Raw genomic sequence first — 19,597 nt, forward strand, 5'->3', positions numbered from 1 at the left:
ACATGTTACCGGGAGACCTGCCTGTGTAAAAGAAAGGCAGTACTCAAGACTTAAAGAAAATTTCTGTGCACGAATCATCATCATCACATTAATATTCCTCAAGTTGATGTTGTCCTGCTTTTAAAATCTGAAACAAAGCTCTGTGATTTCAGCTGCCTTACATATTTTCTCTTCCTCTCTATATTCTTTTCTCAAATTTACAGTGTAAGAGGGTTATTGTTTAGAGATAAGTTGATTTCATCAATGAGAATGAAGAGACATGCATTGGAGATACAGGATCACCCAGGGTCTCTATAGATTATCCAGGGTGATGATTTTAAGAGTTATTCTGTGTTCCTTGTTCTTTGGGGGTTTTGTTTTGTAGTCTCCATATGTATCGCTGTTGCTTTGTTCAGGTAAGTCAATATCGTCTGGTGCTTATCCCTAATGTAATACACTTTTCTTTTTAAATGACAGATTAATTTCAGATGTAAACCGACATTTCGAGAAGGGGGCTCAAGATCACCGAGAGAAGTGAGTGTTTCCGAGCTTGACTTCAGATACCACCTTTGTTTCCCATTGATGCTCTGGTCTAACAGGCATTCACCAGGGATTTAAAAACTAAAGTCTAGCTCCCTCCATTCCGCATTGGTTTCTTGTTAATATGTCAATAAATACCAAGAGTAAAATCTCACATTCTCTTTAGCATGTGTATACTGTCCTTTACTGTTCTCATGAAATACTGGGAGCTAAGATCTTAATGAACAGGTACAGAGGCAGTGGTAGAATTGAAGGAGGTAAGAAGTAAATAGCATTTTATCATCTTATGGCCCATTTTAATTCCATTTTCCAATTTTGAGTGGGTAGAAGCTATTCAGGGGACAGCATAGATACTGAGCATTCCCATGGACGCTGAAACCAGATTAGCTCCATACCCATCTAGATGCCATGTGATTTGAGGCACCTTACCCCATCTTTCTGAATTGCACTGTTTTTATCGGTTAAGTCATAGGGAGGAAGATAGGTGGAAGAACGACATTCACTGCTCAGTCCTTGGCCTCACGGCCCAATGGTGAAGACAAACAGGGAAACAGGAAGTCACAGCGAGGAGCAGTTGCTCTGTCAGTGGGAAGCAGCGGGGAGGACAGGAGGAGACCTGCACTTAGTCAGATTCGCTCGTTTGGCTCTTCTTTTTTTTTTGAGGACATGGAGCACATGTGGAAAAGTTAGAGAAGGTGAGGTAGTTGGTAGAGGGTCTCAGCCCTCCTGTGTTATCCTGGAGAGTCTAGCTCCAGGTCCCAAATTGTGCTCTTCAACTGGCAATACAAAAGGCTGCAATGAACAGAGCCCGTCTTTCTTAGAACACAGTTCAGCTGCCCAGGTGTTGGCCAGGGTGTGTGGCGCTCTCCATAAGAGAAAGTGTGGTGAGTATCATTTTTGTGAAATATACGTCCTCCATTTCATTCCATGCCCAGCGAGATTATTTTCAGTTCCACATATAGATTTAGCTCCTTGGAAACCTTCAGCTGGTGCACTCCTCAAACTAACTCTGTGCACTGATGAACAGGCGAGGGAGGTGGGATACCAAAGAAGGAAGGCGCTTCCTGGAAGAGATGGCAAATAAACCGAGGCCCAGAGGAGTCATCTAAGTGAAGGAGGGTAGTTAGGAGGTGACAGCCTTCTAGACAGAAAGAGAACATGTTCCCAAGCACAAAAACAAGAGAGAATATAAGAAGTATGTGGAATCCAAGAGATAAACAGGGGCTAGGCCATGAAGGTCCTTGTAAGCCATGTTACAAGTTGAGTGTTTCATCATCATGGTAATTGGGGGAGGGGCATTAACTGTTTTTATTAATTAATTAATTTTTTTGAGGGAGGGAGAGAGAGAGAAAAAAAGAGAGTGGGGGTGGGGAGGGGCAGAGGGAGAAGACGAGAAGGAATCCCAAGCAGACTCCCTGCTGATGCAGGGCTCGATCTCACAACCCTGAGATCATGACCTGAGGTGAAATCAAGAGTTGAATGTCCAACCAACTGAGCCACCCAGGCGCCCCGGAGCATTAAACGGTTTTAAGTAGAATATATTCTGGCTTCTGTGTGGAAGGAATACCATATAGTTCAAGAGCAACCATATTGGAGGCATGGAGGGAATTTAAGGAGCTCTTCTAGCGGTGATTTGAACTAGGAGTAATACTGAGGGTGGAGATAATTGGTACATATGAATTTGAAGGAAATAAAATTGACAGGATTTAATAATTGATTGGATGCTGGACACAAGGATGGAGGAGCCCAGAGTAAACCAGGCTTCTTCCCTGGAAAAGCAACGAGAATGGAGTGGGGTGGTAAGGTGATGAGTTTAGCTGTAGAATTTTCAAGTGTGTGGTGTCCTTGAGACCTCAGTGCGAGGCACCCAGTCGCAAGCTGAGTAGGACCATGAGTTCGGAGCTTATGAAGAAGATTGGGTTAGAGATAAGACGTCTTAAATCGTCAGCACGTATGTAGATAGTCAGTAAAGCTATGAGAATAGATGAACGTGTAGAAGAGGAGGAGAGAAGTTCTAGGAGTCCAGAGAGGGTCACTGGCATTTTAATGACAATGAAGAAGACATCGTGAAAAAAGAATGATTTCACTGTTACGAATACAAGATTGGGAGAAAACATGGGAGGAGGGTAGTTTGGGAGTGGACGTTGTGGAGAGAGGAAAAATAGTTGTCCCTGTCGCTTGTCTTTTCCCACTGTGTTTGTCCATTATGTCAGCAATGGGAAGGGGATGGGCCTTCCATAGGGTGAGGAAAATGCAAGGAAAATGATAGGCTTGTCGGTACCTTCAGTGCCCTCCAAGGGCACGACGGCACTGGCCGGAAGTTAACTCGGGGCCCTAGTGAAGGGGAAAATTAGAAGGAATAGTTTTGTTAATAGTTTGTTAATGAATGTTGGTAGGACTCCTCTAGGTGGAATCTTTCTGGACCTCGGTTTTCCTAGACATAAGCTGTGTAGATTAGGTTATAATTTTAAGATTCTTTCACGCACTTTATGAGTAATACTAGGAATTGAACTTGCTGTTTGGAAATAAGTGAGCAAGTCTGTGACGTGTCTCTGCTAACAATACCGAGTATAAACCCTGAAATAATGTATCACTGAGATTTTAACACACCTGTGTAATAGCCCTTTCCTTGCCCAGTACTTGAAGATAGTGTATGAATAGTTCAGAGGTTATCAGTGAACAATAGAAAGATGTTATAGCCTTGCTTTGCTATTTTCTTTTTTTAAAGATTTTATTGATTTATTTGACAGAAAGAGATCACAAGTAGGCAGAGAGGCAGGCAGAGAGAGAGGGGGAGAAGCAGACTCCCTGCTGAGCAGAGTGTCCAATGCAGGGCTCGATCCCAGGACCCTGAGATCATGACCTGAGCCGAAGGCAGAGGCTTAGCCCACTGAGCCACCCAGGTGCCCCTGCTTTGCTATTTTAACAGCAGTATGTCAACACTCCCATTTCCAGTATAAGGATTCCGACTCTGATCTCAGCTCCATAATTTAGGAGATGTGAGTAATAGTCAAAAGAGTATGAAAAATGAAAGTGTTTGGGAGTAAGGATTAGAAAACAGCAGTAAATCTATAGAAATTGGGGTTCCCCCCCCGATTGATATGGCAACTGATGAACCTCCAAAGTGATAACTACATGAGTTGATCATCAAAAAAATTAGGTTCAGAATTCCATTCCACTCAACACACATTTATTGGATGTTTGTTCTAAGTCTTGAAGCACTGATGGAAGGAATTTCTCTCGGGCCCAAGAAGATCTTTTCATAGGAAGATGCTTCACCTCTCAAATCGGAGCTCCAGAAGGAAGGGAGTTACTCAGTGTCTTCTCAAGGAGAGCTTCTGTTTCAGTTACTTTCTCTGTGCTTTGATCTAGGACCAAATTTCTAGGAAGAATGATAATAAAAATATCTGACAACTTCCTGAGTCATACAGTAATATTTAAATAAACATTTTAAATGTGTTCCCTTACATTCCCTAAACAGATTAAACTACAGGGTATTCTCAATCTGCTTACCAAATGACACGTGTTGCAACATAAATGATTCATTAAGTCAGTCTTATAATTTCTAAATAATTGTTGATTCCTGGAAATTGTTGGTTTAATCTTCTGATTAGAGCCGTCACTAGCTAAATAACCCCATGAGTCAGCTCTGATTTCATAGGCAGTTGCATTAAATTCTTCCAACATTTCCCTCCTTGAATTGATAGTCATTAGGTGACTTACAGTTTCCATACGCAGAGAACTTCCCTTATCATCAATGGCTTTGTTCATTTTCCCACAGTTTCTGCTAAACTAACAGCAATTACAGTAAATTTTTCTCTCTTATAGTATCGTCTGACATTTTTGTATATGCAGTATTTCTACTACCGACTGTCATTGAAATCATTTCCTGAAGGAGCTTAATCCTGAGTTTCCAGAGCAGAGGAAAGGCGTAGCAACACAGGGGTTCAGACCATAGGCTCTGTTGGATTGAATCCTTTCTCTGACCCTTATATCCAAAGTCACGACTCAATACCTTAGTTTTCTGATCTCTAAAAGGAGGATGATAATGATAATTCAAGCAAAACCCCCTGATCATATGCCCTACAATGCTGTGAATTGGGACATGGTACATTTGGCAGCTGGCCCAGTCCACCCCAGTCCGCCCCAGCCCCGCTCTTAAGCCAGCAGTGGGCAGTGTTCTCGTCACCTGAGTGGATGGAAGGCTAACATGATCAGCCTCACCTGTGAGGTAGAGAGGCGCAGGGTCCAGCAACTCCATCCCCAGTAGGTGGCAGGTTCCTGACTTGCTGCCACTGTTCTGAGAGCCACAGCTGGCCAGGGGACCCAGCATTGTTTGTCTGATATTTAAACTTACATGGACAACCACCATCAGTTGGGCATAGCCCAGTCTTCTGAGTGTGCTGGGGGTTAAGGGGGGAGCAGTCCCAGGGGCATTGCTCAGGCAACGTGATTTGTTTTCAAAAAGAGAGCTCATTGGGGCCCCTGGGTGGCTCATTCGGTTAAGCCTCTGCCTTCGGCTCAGGTCATGATCTCAGGGTCCTGGGATTGAGCCCCGCATCGGGCTCTCTGCTCAGCAGGGAGCCTGCTTCCCCTTCTCTCACTCCCCCTGCTTGTGTTCCCTCTCTTGCTTTCTATCTCTCTCTGTCAAATAAATAAATAAAATCTTAAAAAAAAAAAAGAACAAGAACTCATTGGAACAGAATCCCAGAGACCTGCTTAAAATGAACATTCTAGTGGCTTAATAATGAGGGGGTAGAAATGATTTCCAGTGTTAAAGGGGTGGGGTGAGGTGGAGTGCTATGGCAGTTAGGAGCCAGGAGAAGGGTAGGGGAACTAAACTAATTTATCAACCAGTATAGAAATATTTCAGTACTTTAATGACTCATGGGATTTTTCTGGTACATACCAACTGAATAGCAGCTCTACTCATAAAAATTCTCATGAAAATTAAAATAATTGTTACACTTAAAGCATTTTTAAAAGTGCCTGACACAGAGCGAGTACTCAAAAATATTATCAATTAGCTTCTTTCTGAGAACAATATAAGAATTGTGTCCTTGTTTTATTAAACCGCCTCAGTGGGAAAAGCAAGACAAAACTTAGACTAATTAGTGGGACCGTTATGCTTCTTTATATCTTATTATAGCTAAAAGACCATTATTCCTCTAGGATCTTTGTTTAGTTTTAAGTTGAATTGATTTGGCATTATAAAGGGAAATGGCGGTGGCATTTTAGATAATGCTCATGTTTGTTCAAGGTATTTTGTCACTCTGAATTTCATTTGTCAATAGAACATTTTTTTCTTCAACACTGATCTATTTGCTGTATACCTACAACAGGGCCTGGCAAGTAGTAGGCATCTAGTATTTGCTGAATGACTGGCTACATATTAAGGGCCTTTTAAAGGGAAAATATGGGCTGTGGCCCGATGATAGATGTATTAGTGTCAGGTAAAATGTGCTTTCTTAGAAAAGAACAAAGAAAAAACAAGGAATTATTTTATGTATATTGGTCTAAGAAGGATGAGTTGCATATATAAGTTTATTTGTGCCAATGGGCCTAAAAACAACTTTCTCTCCTATGATATATCCTAAGAGCAGTGGTAATGGGGCTCCTTAACTCCCTTTCTCAGGAGCAATTGTCTATTTGGAAGGAAAAGGAAGTTCTGTGGTTCCAATGATCCAAGATGAGAATAGACTTTGAGAGTGGATCAAGTATGTAGAGCCCGAGGACAGTTTAGACACAATGTCATTGTGCAGCCATCGCGATGGGCCATCTCTTGCCTCTGTCATCTTTGTCCTTCAACTTTTCCTTCCCTTCACTTTGACAAGTGACAAATTCTCATCCTGGTATGTCCTGAATGAGGAGACCTTTTTCTTCCTGAGACCTTAATTTCTTTAAGTTCCTTCTAATGTGGATGTTCGGTGCCTGGCCTATATAAGGCATTGAATACATATTTGTTTTTAAAAATGGATATTGCTGCTTCATCTTCTCTCCCTCACCTTTTTACCTCTCTTGAGGGGATTTCAGTGACCTCCCATGTCTGTATAGTGTTCCGCTAGGAAGGAAGCAGAGTAATAATGGTGTTACCGAGTGGCCACAAGGAAGATGTGGAGGGAGGACATGACGAGTGGTTTATACAAATGCAAAAGATCACTGGGCATGGGGGTCGCTTCAGTTTTCCAAGTGGATTCATGTTTATTGTTAAATCACACATGCACATATTTGGTTTTGTGCTAATAGGGGCTGAGATTATGGTTTATGGGAAATCAATATGCTTAAAACATTTGAAAAAAAAGAATAGTTAATAGAGTTGGCAAATTGAAACCTACTCACGTAATGTTGTTTTCCCACAGAACTTTGTGCGTCATCACTGGGTACACCGGCGTCGGCAGGAGGGAAAATGTAAGCAGTGTGGTAAGGTAAGGGGCCCTGGCACCCCACGGCCATCTCGAGAGGCTCCCCAGGCCTTCATAAGCTCCTGCGGTAGATGAGTCCTCTCACCTGAATCCACGGCTCAGTACATCTCCTCCTTTCTGAAAGGCCTTATGTCTCCAGGTCCCTTTCCTCAAGAGGTATTTTAGTTGTAGAACTCACTGCCAGAGGCAGGGGTCTTAATCCAAGGTATGAGCACGTTTTAAGAGAGATGGATACGCTGTTACGGTGAATTTCATTGTGGATGGTTAAGAAAATAACACTTCTTATTTTGCTAAAAGCCCTTCCTGAGGACTCCTGGCCTGTCACACTTCTCGCTCAGCAGCAGCAAATCTGTGGGTTGTTGGGACGCTCTACTTATGCTGACGCGTCATTGTGGTTGAGCAGAACTCAGCAGAGGAAGGACAACACGGAAGCACGAAATGTGTTGTTCTGTTAGGACACGATCCTGTTCCTGGAAGGAGGTGGCCTCCTTATTTTGTGGCTGATTGTGTCTGCGCGCTCTGTCTTAGTGTGACTGGTAAAAGGCCTCTTGGGGTACAGGGCCACTGGGAAAAGGAAGGTGAGGGAAAGGGTGGATTCCTTGGGCCACGTGCTATGAAACTCCATAGATTCTACATGTTATTGACGCCAACAGATTTGGGTTGTGGCTTTTTTCACCGTACAAAGATCTACTTTAGGAATATAAGGACCCCCTGAGAAGGTTAAACTGGTGGTGAATCACACTACACAATTTTTTTGTTTTTCTGGTTTTTTTTGGTTTTTACTCAATAGTAAGTGGGGCCCAGTAAAGGGAAGTTTTGGTGGATTAAGCAAGACAGTTTGGAAGAATATATTCCTCTTAAGTTAATTCCTAATTTATTTATTCGTCTGACTTTTTTGGATCAAGCACTAGGATGAGCTGACCAACCAGCATAGCATTTTTGACAATAGAGGGTTGCAAGGAAATACTGGCTATCTGAGGTAGGAGTGTTGAGGGTGAGTGAGATTTGGAAAAAGTTTCAGGAATTATTCTGTTTTGACTGGTGCTGGAAAGAAAATACCATATTGTAGCACCCATTACCAAGTTTTTCTTTGGAAGGCTACCTATCTCTTCTTCAAGGGTATGGCCTTCCATTATAACTGGTATTATCTCCTCACTTCGCGGTGACCTTTAGTTTGTTCCCTTCTGGCCTGTAAAGATGAAATGGATTGAAAGGGGAAGAGGAAAAAGGCAGATGAGGAGGAAGAGGAAGGGGGAGTACTGCATTCTACATGGTGAGGGAGAAGGAAGTCAGCCCTCTGCTCTTATGTGACCTTCCTTCATTGGGTCCATCTCACCTACTCTTTCTGGTGTTGCCTTGGGGCTTGAGGACTTTCTCTTACTTAGTAGATTGTAGACTATCTTCAGCTTCCCCAGGAGTGTGTGTGTGTGTGTGAGAGAGAGAGAGAGAGAGAGAGAGAGAGAGATAGAAGAAACATGTATTTAGGCACAGCCAGCTTTGAGGTTAGAGATGGGAATGGTAGGAAGGATCTGGGCGAACAAGCTCTTTGCCTTGCAAACATATCTTCACTGGACAGCCTAGTAGCTGGCACTCCCCCAGTAACTTCTAAGCCACAATAGAGTTGGAGGAATTTTATTAAAAGAAAATCAATAAACATATTTTGTGATAGGTATCCCCTACTGTCACATTATGCTCCATTTTCTGGCTTTGTCTTCTGTTAGCATAGTCAACCAAATGGGGAAAACTGGACTCTGTTGCTGTGACCGTGTCTCCTTTGGTTCCCCTGTTTTCAGGCAGCAATCCTGGAGTGCTCACAGCTCTCTACACATCATAACTATTAGCTGAGAAGTCAGTGATCCCAACTTTTCACACAATGTTCCCATAATAATGTATTATTATATTCATCCGCAATCCAGCTGCTCACAGATTTGCAGAGACTCAAGCAGTTATGGGATGGTCTTAGCCCTGTGTCTCTTGCTGGACAGTAAATAATCCTTCTTTGGATCCTGGCTTATACTCTGATTAAAGGAAAGCCAGTGACTCTATTTCCATTTTATAGATTAAAGGATTGCAAATTCATTTCAAACTTTGCTTCTATGCTTAATTTTTGTCAATAGGGTCGTACATTCTTACACATTCAGGGATTCTAAACCATCACACACCCTCCAACACAAACTTATACACATGTCCCATATACATTATTCATAATTTACCCATTGGGATGGGGTGAAAAATGATCACTTCACTCAGCAAAACTTTTTTTCCAACTGGTGGTTAGAAAACTTTTGGGGTTGTTAGGCAGTGTTTATAGTTAAAGATGTTGTGGTTTCAATTCCTACTTTTAAAGGTCGGAATGAAGTAAATATTTGGATTGATTTTCTCTTGAGCCTTGAACGTGTGTTTGGCTGAGCGTGTGTGGCACTTGATAGATATCAGGTAAGAGAGCTCATGATTCAGTTGCTCAGTTTCTTTAACATTTGCTGACTACCACAGGCTGCCATGTTTATGAACATTATATAATTTCACATTGATTTCATTCATTGTCTTGTATTACGTAAGAGTTAGGGTTTAGGCAGAAAAGAGGTAACATACTCAAACTGAAATCATGTATTTGATGAGTGTTTAATAGAGAGAATATTTAAAATGTGTGAGTAGAGCATGGAGAAATTCCAAGGGATAGTGAAGAAATCAGCAAGAGCCATGGTCAAGGAAGTTGAGAGGCAACGTGGGGGGCTTGGGGCATAGGAAAGGAATAAATGAAGCAAGATGAGATCGGGAGGGAGACAAACCATAAGAGACTCTTAATCTCACAAAAACAAACTCAGGGTTGCTGGGAGGAGGGGGGTAGGGAGAGGGTGGTTGGGTTATGGACATTGGGGAGGGTATGTGCTATGGTGAGTGCTATGAAGTGTGTAAACCTGGCAATTCACAGACCTGTACCCCTGGGGCTAATAATACATTATATATTAATAACAAAAAAAAAAAGAGCCATGGTCAAGTCAACTCTGAAGAGGTGAGGACATGGAAGAACCCCTCCACAGGAGCTGTAACTTTTAGTCACAAGACTTAGCCAGTCCAGGTGACCTACCACCTGGGGGAATAAATACCCCAACCTCACTTACCTTCACTACCTCCAGTGGCCAAATCTAGTAGAAACCAGAGCATGAGGGGTACTGTTGAAGCAACCCATGAAAGATGACTTTTTACAATGAGATGTAAAATAAAGAAAGATAGTGGATCTGGAGAGGCAGTGGGATTGATCTAGCAGATACTGTTTAATGTAAAGCTGTATTCAGCCAGTGATTAAAGGAAGGATGCATACTTATTCCACAAACCTGTCTCTTACTGATCTTCACCACATCTACACATTCATTCAATCAAAATTCACTCAACATTGAGTTATCCAGAGTACTTTAAAAAAAAAATCGATATGCAAAGAAAAAGTACAGTCACGATTCTGTCTAATTTTACCTTTCGTTATTGAAGGAACCAAGCCTTCAAGCCCAGCAGTATGGCAATTGTGAAAATACGCTTGTAAATTATAATTTGAGCCCTTATCTTTTATTTCTTCATTTAGAAACACATATAAAAGTCCTAAAAATAAATGAGCTAGCTAAACTTTCGAACACCAAATCTTGAAAGCAGTTTTTAATACAACAATACATAATTAAACTTTGGTCTACATTTTTGATACCTTCCAGTTCCCTAACCAAACACTACATCATTTTGAATTATTTATCTGTAAGTCATGTATAATATCATAGTATAAGTAAAAGCATAGCACTAATTAAATGGGAAACTGTCAAAACTACTTTTTACTATAAAGAATATTATTAACAACTAATTTAAAATGAATTATGGTACGATATTTAAAATACATATATTTAAAGGAAATATGTTCAATAGAAGTTTTATTGCAAAAAAAATAAAATGCTTAAAAACATTCAACGTGGTATGGTTGAGATACTCTATGAATAGTGAAAAGGATTAGAGAAAAATAATGGGGGTAAAATAAAAATAATGGCAAATACTGACTGGAGACTATGGGAGATGTTCCTTTACCACTGTAAAACACCCTTTTCTACTCATCTGAAAATGTGTGTCCCCTGGGGTTAGCTGTCAAGAGACCCTTGAAGGCCAGAAATGGAAGTTCAAGAGTGAGGATCTCTGCACTGGTTAGGCAGGTTTGGTTATTTGTCTGTGTGTTTGTTCAAACAGCGGAATCTTCTGGCTTTAACCTCGAGAGTATCAGTGAGGGGGTCTAGAGTGGTTAACACAACCAGGGTGAAGAAATCAAGCCTCTCCAATAAGCCCCTGCCAACATAGCTGCTGGGAGCCTGGCTTTTCTTTCTGTCCTTGGCTGAGTATCAAGAAAGGAGGCAAGGGCAATCAGTATTCTGCTCTCTGCTTCTATGCACTTGACTCTTTTTGATGCCTCATATAAGTGGTTTCCTATAGTATTTGTCTTTCTGAGTCTAGCTTATTTCACTGATCATAATGCCCTTCAGATTCATCCAAGGAAGGGGGAATGGAGAAGGAATAGTCAAAGGGTACAAAGTTTCGGTTGTACAGGTTGAACAAAACCTTGAGATCTGTACAAGGTAGTGCCTGCAGTGAACAGCTCTGTGTTGTAGACTTAAAATGTTGCTGAGAGGGTAGATACTAAGTGTTCTTATCACAAAAACAACTACTAAGGAGGATAGGAGGAAACACTTGGAGGTGATGGACATGTTTATGGCATAGATTGTGGTGATGGCTTCTTAAGTATATACTTATCTCCAAACTCATTGAGTTGTACACATTAAATATGTACAGCCTTTTGGATGTCAATCGTACCTCAATAAAGTGGTTTTTTAAAAAAGGAAAAAGAAAGGGAAAAAGGGCTGAGGGCTCAGAAGCTGTGCACTTCAGTCCCCAGGGGTTGAGTCACTCAGTTCTCACTCAAGTTCTGTAGAACCATTTTGCTATGGTCACTTCTCCCTGGTCTTTGGCTTGGTCAGTGTCCTGATAGTTACAGCTCATGTGGAGCTCTTATCACTCTCATCCCTATTGCTCTTTCTCCAGAAGTTCCTTCACTAGGAAGGCACTGGGCTGGTGCAGAGGGAGGAGTTGAATGGCAGTGAGGATGTCCTAGTGGGTAATCTGGGTGCCAGATAGATTCTTCTAGCTGGGCCTTGTCAGATAACAACTAGACCTCCACCCAACGATCAGGAGCAATTACTTCTGCCAAGATGATGACTCCTTCCTGTGCTTGCTACTCTCTTGACACAAAGATCCCAAAGTAACTGGTCGCAGTGGTAGTTTAAGGTTCAAGGGCCTCCTGTGATGTCCCATGGTGGAGATGTTCCCCAGCTGGGATTCAGACCCTCAGGGCTCAGAGTTCTGGGGTGGGCACCACAAATTCCCCAAGTGGCCCAATGGGAGTGATGGTAGACAGGGCTGCTCTTATTCCTACTCCTTGGGTTCTGCATGCATGTATTTTACCCCGGAAACGACAGCACCATGAAATGATCATGATTCAGTGAGCATACTGAGCCTGGAGCATGGTTCTCACAGGGTATTCTCTGAAAGCTAGATTCTATTAACACCTTCAAAAGCCATTCCATGTCTCTGTTAGGCCTGCAACTCCTGGATGGTGTGGGATGTGATAGGACCAGTATATTTCATGGCTCCTTGTCACTTCTGCACCTCCATTGTTATCAAATAGTTTCTCCAGTCTGACACAGTGTTATGCAGTAACACTGTAAGTAACATACACTGTAAGCCTTTGCAGAGTGGTGCCAACCAAGACCCAGCGGCCAGGAGAGGTAAGCCCACACCCTGAATGTGTGTTGATTCCAGTCAAGATCAGTTGCTGTCCCTTCCACAGTGGAAAGGATTCAGTGTGATCAATTTACCATCAAGTAGCTGGTTCTTCCCTTTGAAGGATGGTGCCATACTTAGTGCTCAGCCTTGGTGAGGGGCCGGCAGGTTAGACATTCATTAGGGGCAGGAGCTAGTTCAGTTCTGGGGAGTGAAATCTCTTGCTTTTGGACCCAAACAACATTTGCCATTGCTATCATGGCAACGCCCCAGGAGTCTGCTGTGCCATGGATGGCTCATGACACTGTGGAATTCGTGTTATTGTGCCTAAGTTTTTAGTTCTTTTTTTTTTTTAAGATTTTATTTATTTTGACAGACAGAGATCACAAGTAGACAGAGAGGCAGGCAGAGAGAGGAGGAAGCAGGCTCCCCACTGAGCAGAGAGCCCAATGTGGGGCTCGATCCCAGGATCCCAGGATCACGACCCGAGCCGAAGGCAGAGGCTTTAACCCACTGAGCCACCCAGGCGCCCAGTTTTTAGTTCTTATAAAGCGAGTGCTCTCTGGTGGACCTTAATATGTAATACAATGATGTTCTCTCCTTGTACTTAGTCTCACCTTATACTCCTTGTCTCTTACTCTCACTTTTAGACCTTAGAAGCTTAACTGATATGTGGGACCTCTGTTTTTTCATAGCACTTATCTCCCCACCTTTTGTCTTAAGAACTTCAACTCTCACATGTTCATCCATGTGCCTCTTCCCCACACCTCCCTGTTTCCTTCCAAGCCTTTGATCAACTAGCCAAGCCATTCACCATTGCTGTAAGTCCTTTTATACTCACGTATCAGGCTACCTACCTATACTTTCACACAAAGTGGATGACCAGCTGCGCTACCTGAAGTTACGTTCATTGGGAGGATTTCTTCCTATTTACATTTCTCTGGGCCATTCCTGAGTAGGCTTTAGTGAAGCAGTAGTCTGCCTTTGACCTGGACTTATAGGCCAACTTGACCCATCTATAAACCAATCTTAGCTTTTTCCTCCTCTGGGAGATGGTCATTAGGGACCTCCATATCTCCATAGGTGTTAGTCAAATAAGAGGCCTGGTACTACATGTAAGAGTGGATGATATGGGGAGTCTGACCCCCTCAAACATTTTCTTTGGGTTTTGGAATTGCTCATGCCAAATCCCAGATGGTCCCAGTTAAATATAATGATGGATTGCAGCTGGACCCACCCAACTTTATGGCTTAGCGACCTGACAGAACCCAGGTCATGACCTCCTGGTGATCTGCACTCAGGTATTCTTCCAGCAGAGCACAGTAGCCTCGGAGTTGTTTGTTGAAAGAAACGTGGTTCTCTCCTGCAGATGACACAACCCTGCTTCAGAATCCGGTCTGTGTTGTGGTTCTCCCATTGGTGCTTGCCATTAACCCCACAGGGTATCTCTTCTCCTTCCCCAATACCTCTAGTAGCATGGAGTTGTCTTGGTTGTATGACCCAAGAGATAGTGGGTACTTTCCTTTGCAGACTGGACGTGGCTGCAGAGCTGTTTTTGCTCTGGGCTTCACTCTAAGTTGGAAGCGTTTAATGTCATCCAATACATGGATCAGGACAGCATTCCTCAGTGCAGAGTATGCTGCCTCCAGAGCCCAAAGAGGCCTAGACAGTTCTGTGCTTCATTGCTAGTAGTCCAACCATGGAATTCAGTGATCTTTCCTTTAGATTGGACAAGGTATTCGTGCATGCCCTTGACCACCGCTCTTTAGAAGCTTTGCTGATGTGTGGGACCTCGGTTTTTTCATCGTGCTTATCTCCCCACCTTCTATTTTAGTAAGACTGTCCACATTCTTGCCATTTCTCGCCATCCATTTAGACACAATGTCATTGATAAAGTAAACCAAGTGGTGTTCTGCAGAATGTTTGTATGGTTCAGGTCCCTTTGCATTACACTGGGATGGGTTTCAGATGAGTCAAAAGCCCTGTTAACTCCACCAAATGAATGTACACAGTTGTTGATTCTCTTTTCAGAAAGGGATGGAAAATAATTCATTTGCCAAATCAGTGGCCCCATGTCAGAAGATCCCTGCATTTAGATACACTGGGTTGAATTTGTGGTAATCCAGCGTTATTCTCCATAATATCTGGTTTTGTAGGAGCTCAGCTTGTGAATTAAATGGGGATATTTTGGGAACCATGGCCATGGCTTCTTGCAGTCTCTAAGGATGGCAGGTAAAGGGGTAATAATTTAAAAAGAAACATAAATAATACCATTGTCATAACTTAAAAGTTAATCAGTTAATATCACCTGATACCCATTACTTTTGAGAATGTGACATTGGTTTTGATTTAGATATGACTGGGAGGGTGGTTTACGGTTTCACCCGGGCATCCTCCCTATCCTAGCTCTTGCACAACAGGCCAAGGAACCAATAATTGGAGTTCTACCAAATATATCAGGTATGTCCACTCCAATTACACAGTTAGGAGTCAGGGAAATTAATCCTCGTGGATTTGTGGAACCAGTAGACACTTTGTGAACCAGTCCTGGTCCAGGACTTTATTTTTTTAACTAGACCTCATACATCCGTACTCTAACAGGGCACCAAGATGTTGCTTCATAGCCAGCCAGGTCCTTGGGTATGCATATCAACTTGGGCTCTTGTCCTGGGGTCTTTAGAGTATTGGGACATTTTCTGCCTCCCCAGTGTACAACTACTCAAGCAAATGTCTGTAGATCCTTCTAGTTAGAAGCTGGGGAAATGTTGCTATAGACCCTTGCTATGATCTTGTAGGATTTTTCTGTGGACTTGCTCTTTCTATTCAGGGAGTTTTATCTTTTAAAACTGTCCTAAGTCCAGAAATGAGGCAAAAGATTATGATTCTCTGTGGGAGCATTTGTCCTCATATCTCTTAATCCTCTGTTCTTGATTTCTTATCATGGTATGGATTGAGCAATACCCATTTTATCTGAAAATCCATCTTGCTGGGGAGGGAATGCTGTATTAAGCATCTGATAGGTCTCTGTAGGTCCAGCCCCCTTGGCTGCAACTTCAGTCTTGCAGTAATTGTACCCACCTTGCTTCAGTGGTTAAGTGCTGCCATATGGTCCCCATTATTCTGGGATTCTGTAATCCCAGTTGGTGTCAGAATGCTCATTCTATAAGGCATTTCCTACCATCAGACCTAACCTACAGAGGAGAGCTTCTCAACAATGGTGGTGTCCTTCTGACCAGTTTTTCATTGCTTTTGTAAGGGGAGTATCCTTTGCATCCTCTTGCAGAACAGAGTCAGTTGATGGATTTTCCAGCCGTACCTAATGCAGCAACTCCATCATGTCTATTTCTGGGAGACCTTCATCACTTCTCCTATCATAGCAATTCAAGAATTTCTACTTTACTTAACATGAAGCTTCTTTATTCTAGTTTTCAGAATGCCTTTGAGTGTTAGCCTCATCTTCTGGGGTTCCTGATAATATGCTAAATGCCCTATTATAGAGGAGTGCTCCCACACTGAGAGACTCCTTATCCAACTTGTAGTCCTGCCCCTTTTTATTCTGAGCCCTCAGGATGCAGTCCCATATATGCTTTCCTATTCCAGCTGGTACATACTGGTTATGTCCTGCAGCCGATCTTTTGAGGGGTGATCTGTTCTTTCTCGGTGCCTGTATACCACTCCGGCTGCACAAGTTGATGTGACAGGTCATTAGGTCATTTGAAATACTATCAGGAAGGGTAATGTAACATAAGATGGTGTTTGAAACTTGAACCAAAAAACAGTCCTCATTAAGTTGATAGAAATGCCAGAATTGCTGTGGTAGAGGAAGAGATGATCAAAATCTCATGGAGGGGCACCTGGGTGGCTCAGTGGCTTAAAGCCTCTGCCTTCAGCTCAGGTCATGATCTCAGGGTCCTGGGATCGAGACCCGCATTGGGCTCTCTGCTTGTCAGGGAGCCTGCTTCCCTTCCTCTCTCTCTGCCTACTTGTGATCTCTGTCTGTCAAATAAATAAATAAAATCTTTAAAAAAAAATCTCATGGAAATAGTGGCTCTATTAGGTATAGCTGGAAAACCCACCAGTTGACTATTAAACTATTTCTAGACAGCAGAATCCTTTCTTTCTCTAAAAGGATACATTATTTGGTGCTATTATTTTGACATAAATTCATGAAACCAGGAGGGGCGAAATCTGAGTAATTTTGGCAAATTTTGTCTCTTTCTCAGCTGTCTGGGGGATGTTATAGCCCAAGTTTGCACAGAAAGAAAGTGTAGTTAGTTCTGCCAACAGAAGAGTGTTTTCCTCAATTAGTTAAGAGTAAAAGTACAGCCAGTTACCTCCTGGAATGTCATACTGTCAACAAGATTATAGATCATATGGCTTCTCTGAAAAGCTGCAGTAATTTGCATTTGGTAACTGTAGTAACATCAATCCTATCTTTGGGAGAAGTTGTTTTTAAACAAAAGAGCCTGCTTGGTGAGTATCATCAGTGTTATAATTTTATTGGTAAGTATCAATCATGGGACAATCAGATGAAATTAATTTTCATGGATGATCATTATCGTATTGTAGCTGGTTGTATCATTAGGAAAATACTTTCATAGAACGAACTTCCCAGGTATTCTAGAACAAAGAAACAGACCCAACAGTTAATGTTTTATATGCCGTTTGGGCCATGTTGAGTATAACAGCAAGTATCTGTATCAAACATAAAAAAAAAAGTATAAATATCACAGTTAAAAGTAGTTAACATGTAAATTAAAATGTAAATCAGTAGCCATTGTTATAGGCCTAATCCTAATTATTCCTTAATAGCAAGGTCCTGGGTTGCAAGCCATCTGCTTGGATGAAGTCATCTGCCTCCGAAATGACTAAGTTCTGGAAATCATGTCTTAGACTCTCCATACAGTCTGACAAGTTCATGGTAGCTGTGTTAACTTTACTAAGATGACTGTGCCCCAAATTTTGCTTCCTCAATTTACGATCTGTAGTTTATAGCAGGGGCCTTCAGATAAACTAATGGGAAAAGCAGAAACTGTGAGGATAATAAGACTGACTAGCTCTGATTAATGCATTGTAATTATCAGCAGCATTAGAATGGAAGGACGCAGAATGTTTTATTGAAAAATAATAAAGTGTCAATCTGTGTGTAAGTCAGCAATTATCCTGGAGCAAGAGCATATTATGGGCAATAAAGGCATCGATAAATTTTCAGAGCCTTTAATTAACGCTATAAAGTGTATTGTAATTAAACCCAAGAGACAAAATTTTAAGATTTTTGAAGATCATTCTAATAAAGCCACCATGGATTCATAATTTACAGCACTGTCAGAACTTATAAAAACATTGCTTCCTATAATTCCATTTATAAAGACATCATTTATTATCATTCATTTTAGATGACTACATAGATTTATATTTTGGAAAATCTTGAGTATTCATACAAATTTTAGCTTAAGACTAGCTAAAATTTAAAAAATTAAAAATTTTAAAATTTAAAAGCTAAGTATAGGAAATTTAGGAAGTTCAGGTGAATTGGATTTTCTATGAGTAAATAAACTCGAATGTTGCACAAACTAAAATATTAATTCTGCCATTTGGGGGATTTTTTTTTCCCTATTAAAGTACAGTCAGCACAATGTTGTGTTAGTTTCAGGTGCACAGCATAGTGATTTGACAGGTCTATATGCCATGTTATAATCACAAGTATAGCTTCCATCTGTCACCATACAATGCTACGAGAAATCATTGACTGCTGTATTCCCTGTGCTGTACCTTCCATTTCTGTCTTATTTATCCCCTAACCGGAACCCTGTACCTCCCATTCCCTTTTACCTGGTTTGCCCATCCACCCACACCCCTGTCCTTTGGCAACCATCGGTTCTCTGTATTTATGGGTCTGTTTCTGTTTTTTTATTTGTTCATTTGTTTTGTTTTTTAGATTCCCCAGAAAGTGAGATGATACAATATTTTTCATTCTCTGACTTAAGCATAATACCCTCTAGGTTGCTCCATGTTATCGCAATGGCAACTTCTTTTTTATGGCTGAGTAATATTCCATATTCTTTTTTATGGCTGAGTTCCTTTTTTTCTGACAGTATTTGTGTGTGCGTGTGTGTGTGTGAGTGCGTGCACACACGTGCACGCACATCTTCTTTATCCATACGTGGACATTTAGATTGCTTCCATACCTAGGCTCTTCTAAAGCTGCACTAGCCTTAAGGGTGCATATATCAATGTTACTAAATTTTCCCTGTGGGAAGACCAAAGAAAAAGGCATATTATAAAAATAGCCTAATATCTACTGATTAACATTGTCAGGGAGGGTACACATATCGTGGAAGACTGGACTAATTGTCAAGGAGAAAAGTTAACAGCTTGTATGTACTAGGAAAGGGATTGGTTTATGGTGGTTTTGTTAATTGAAGAGTAGAGGTTGTACTCTGGATAGGGCAGAATTAGTCCATGAGTCTCTGGGTAGTTGGTCAAAACAATTGTCACTTTTTATTAGCTGGGGGAGAAGGTTTTAGATTGGTTAGATTAGATTGGTGTGGGTCCATGCCTGGGTCACTCAACAGTCAAACAAGTACCCTTTTTTACTCGTTAAAAAGATGTTTTCAGTTAGGTGGGTGTGGGTCTGCTCTGGGGTCACTCAAAGGTCTTAGTTATGTATCAGCTTCAGCTGGTGGTGCTCAAATGTCACAGTTGTTTGTGAGCCTAAGCTGGTTAAAAGCATTTGCACTGAAACAACACAACCAGTTTGAGATCTTTAGTGAGGTCCTGCCCGGATTGGAAACATTCCCTTTTTCAGTGTATTAAGTTGCTGTGGTATTTATATTCCATTAGGTAAGCTTATA

At 41.7% G+C, this 19,597-nt stretch overlaps 1 protein-coding gene across 6 annotated transcripts in view; it reads left to right on the forward strand.

Annotated features, from left to right (window-relative positions):
- DGKI (diacylglycerol kinase iota) overlaps window positions 1-19,597 on the forward strand; it is a 445,797-nt gene that overhangs the window by 189,190 nt on the left and 237,010 nt on the right. For all 6 annotated transcript variants that reach the window (XM_046020805.1, XM_046020801.1, XM_046020799.1 and 3 more), the window contains 2 exons: window positions 457-513; window positions 6,879-6,944. Coding sequence is in view for 5 of the 6 variants with exons in the window: in XM_046020801.1 (XP_045876757.1) it covers window positions 457-513; window positions 6,879-6,944 (123 nt within the window). In the remaining variant the exon portion in view is untranslated. The remainder of the gene's footprint in view (window positions 1-456; window positions 514-6,878; window positions 6,945-19,597) is intronic.

Source organism: Meles meles, chromosome 10 (genome assembly GCF_922984935.1).
Source record: "Meles meles chromosome 10, mMelMel3.1 paternal haplotype, whole genome shotgun sequence".
Classification (NCBI taxonomy): domain Eukaryota; kingdom Metazoa; phylum Chordata; class Mammalia; order Carnivora; family Mustelidae; genus Meles; species Meles meles.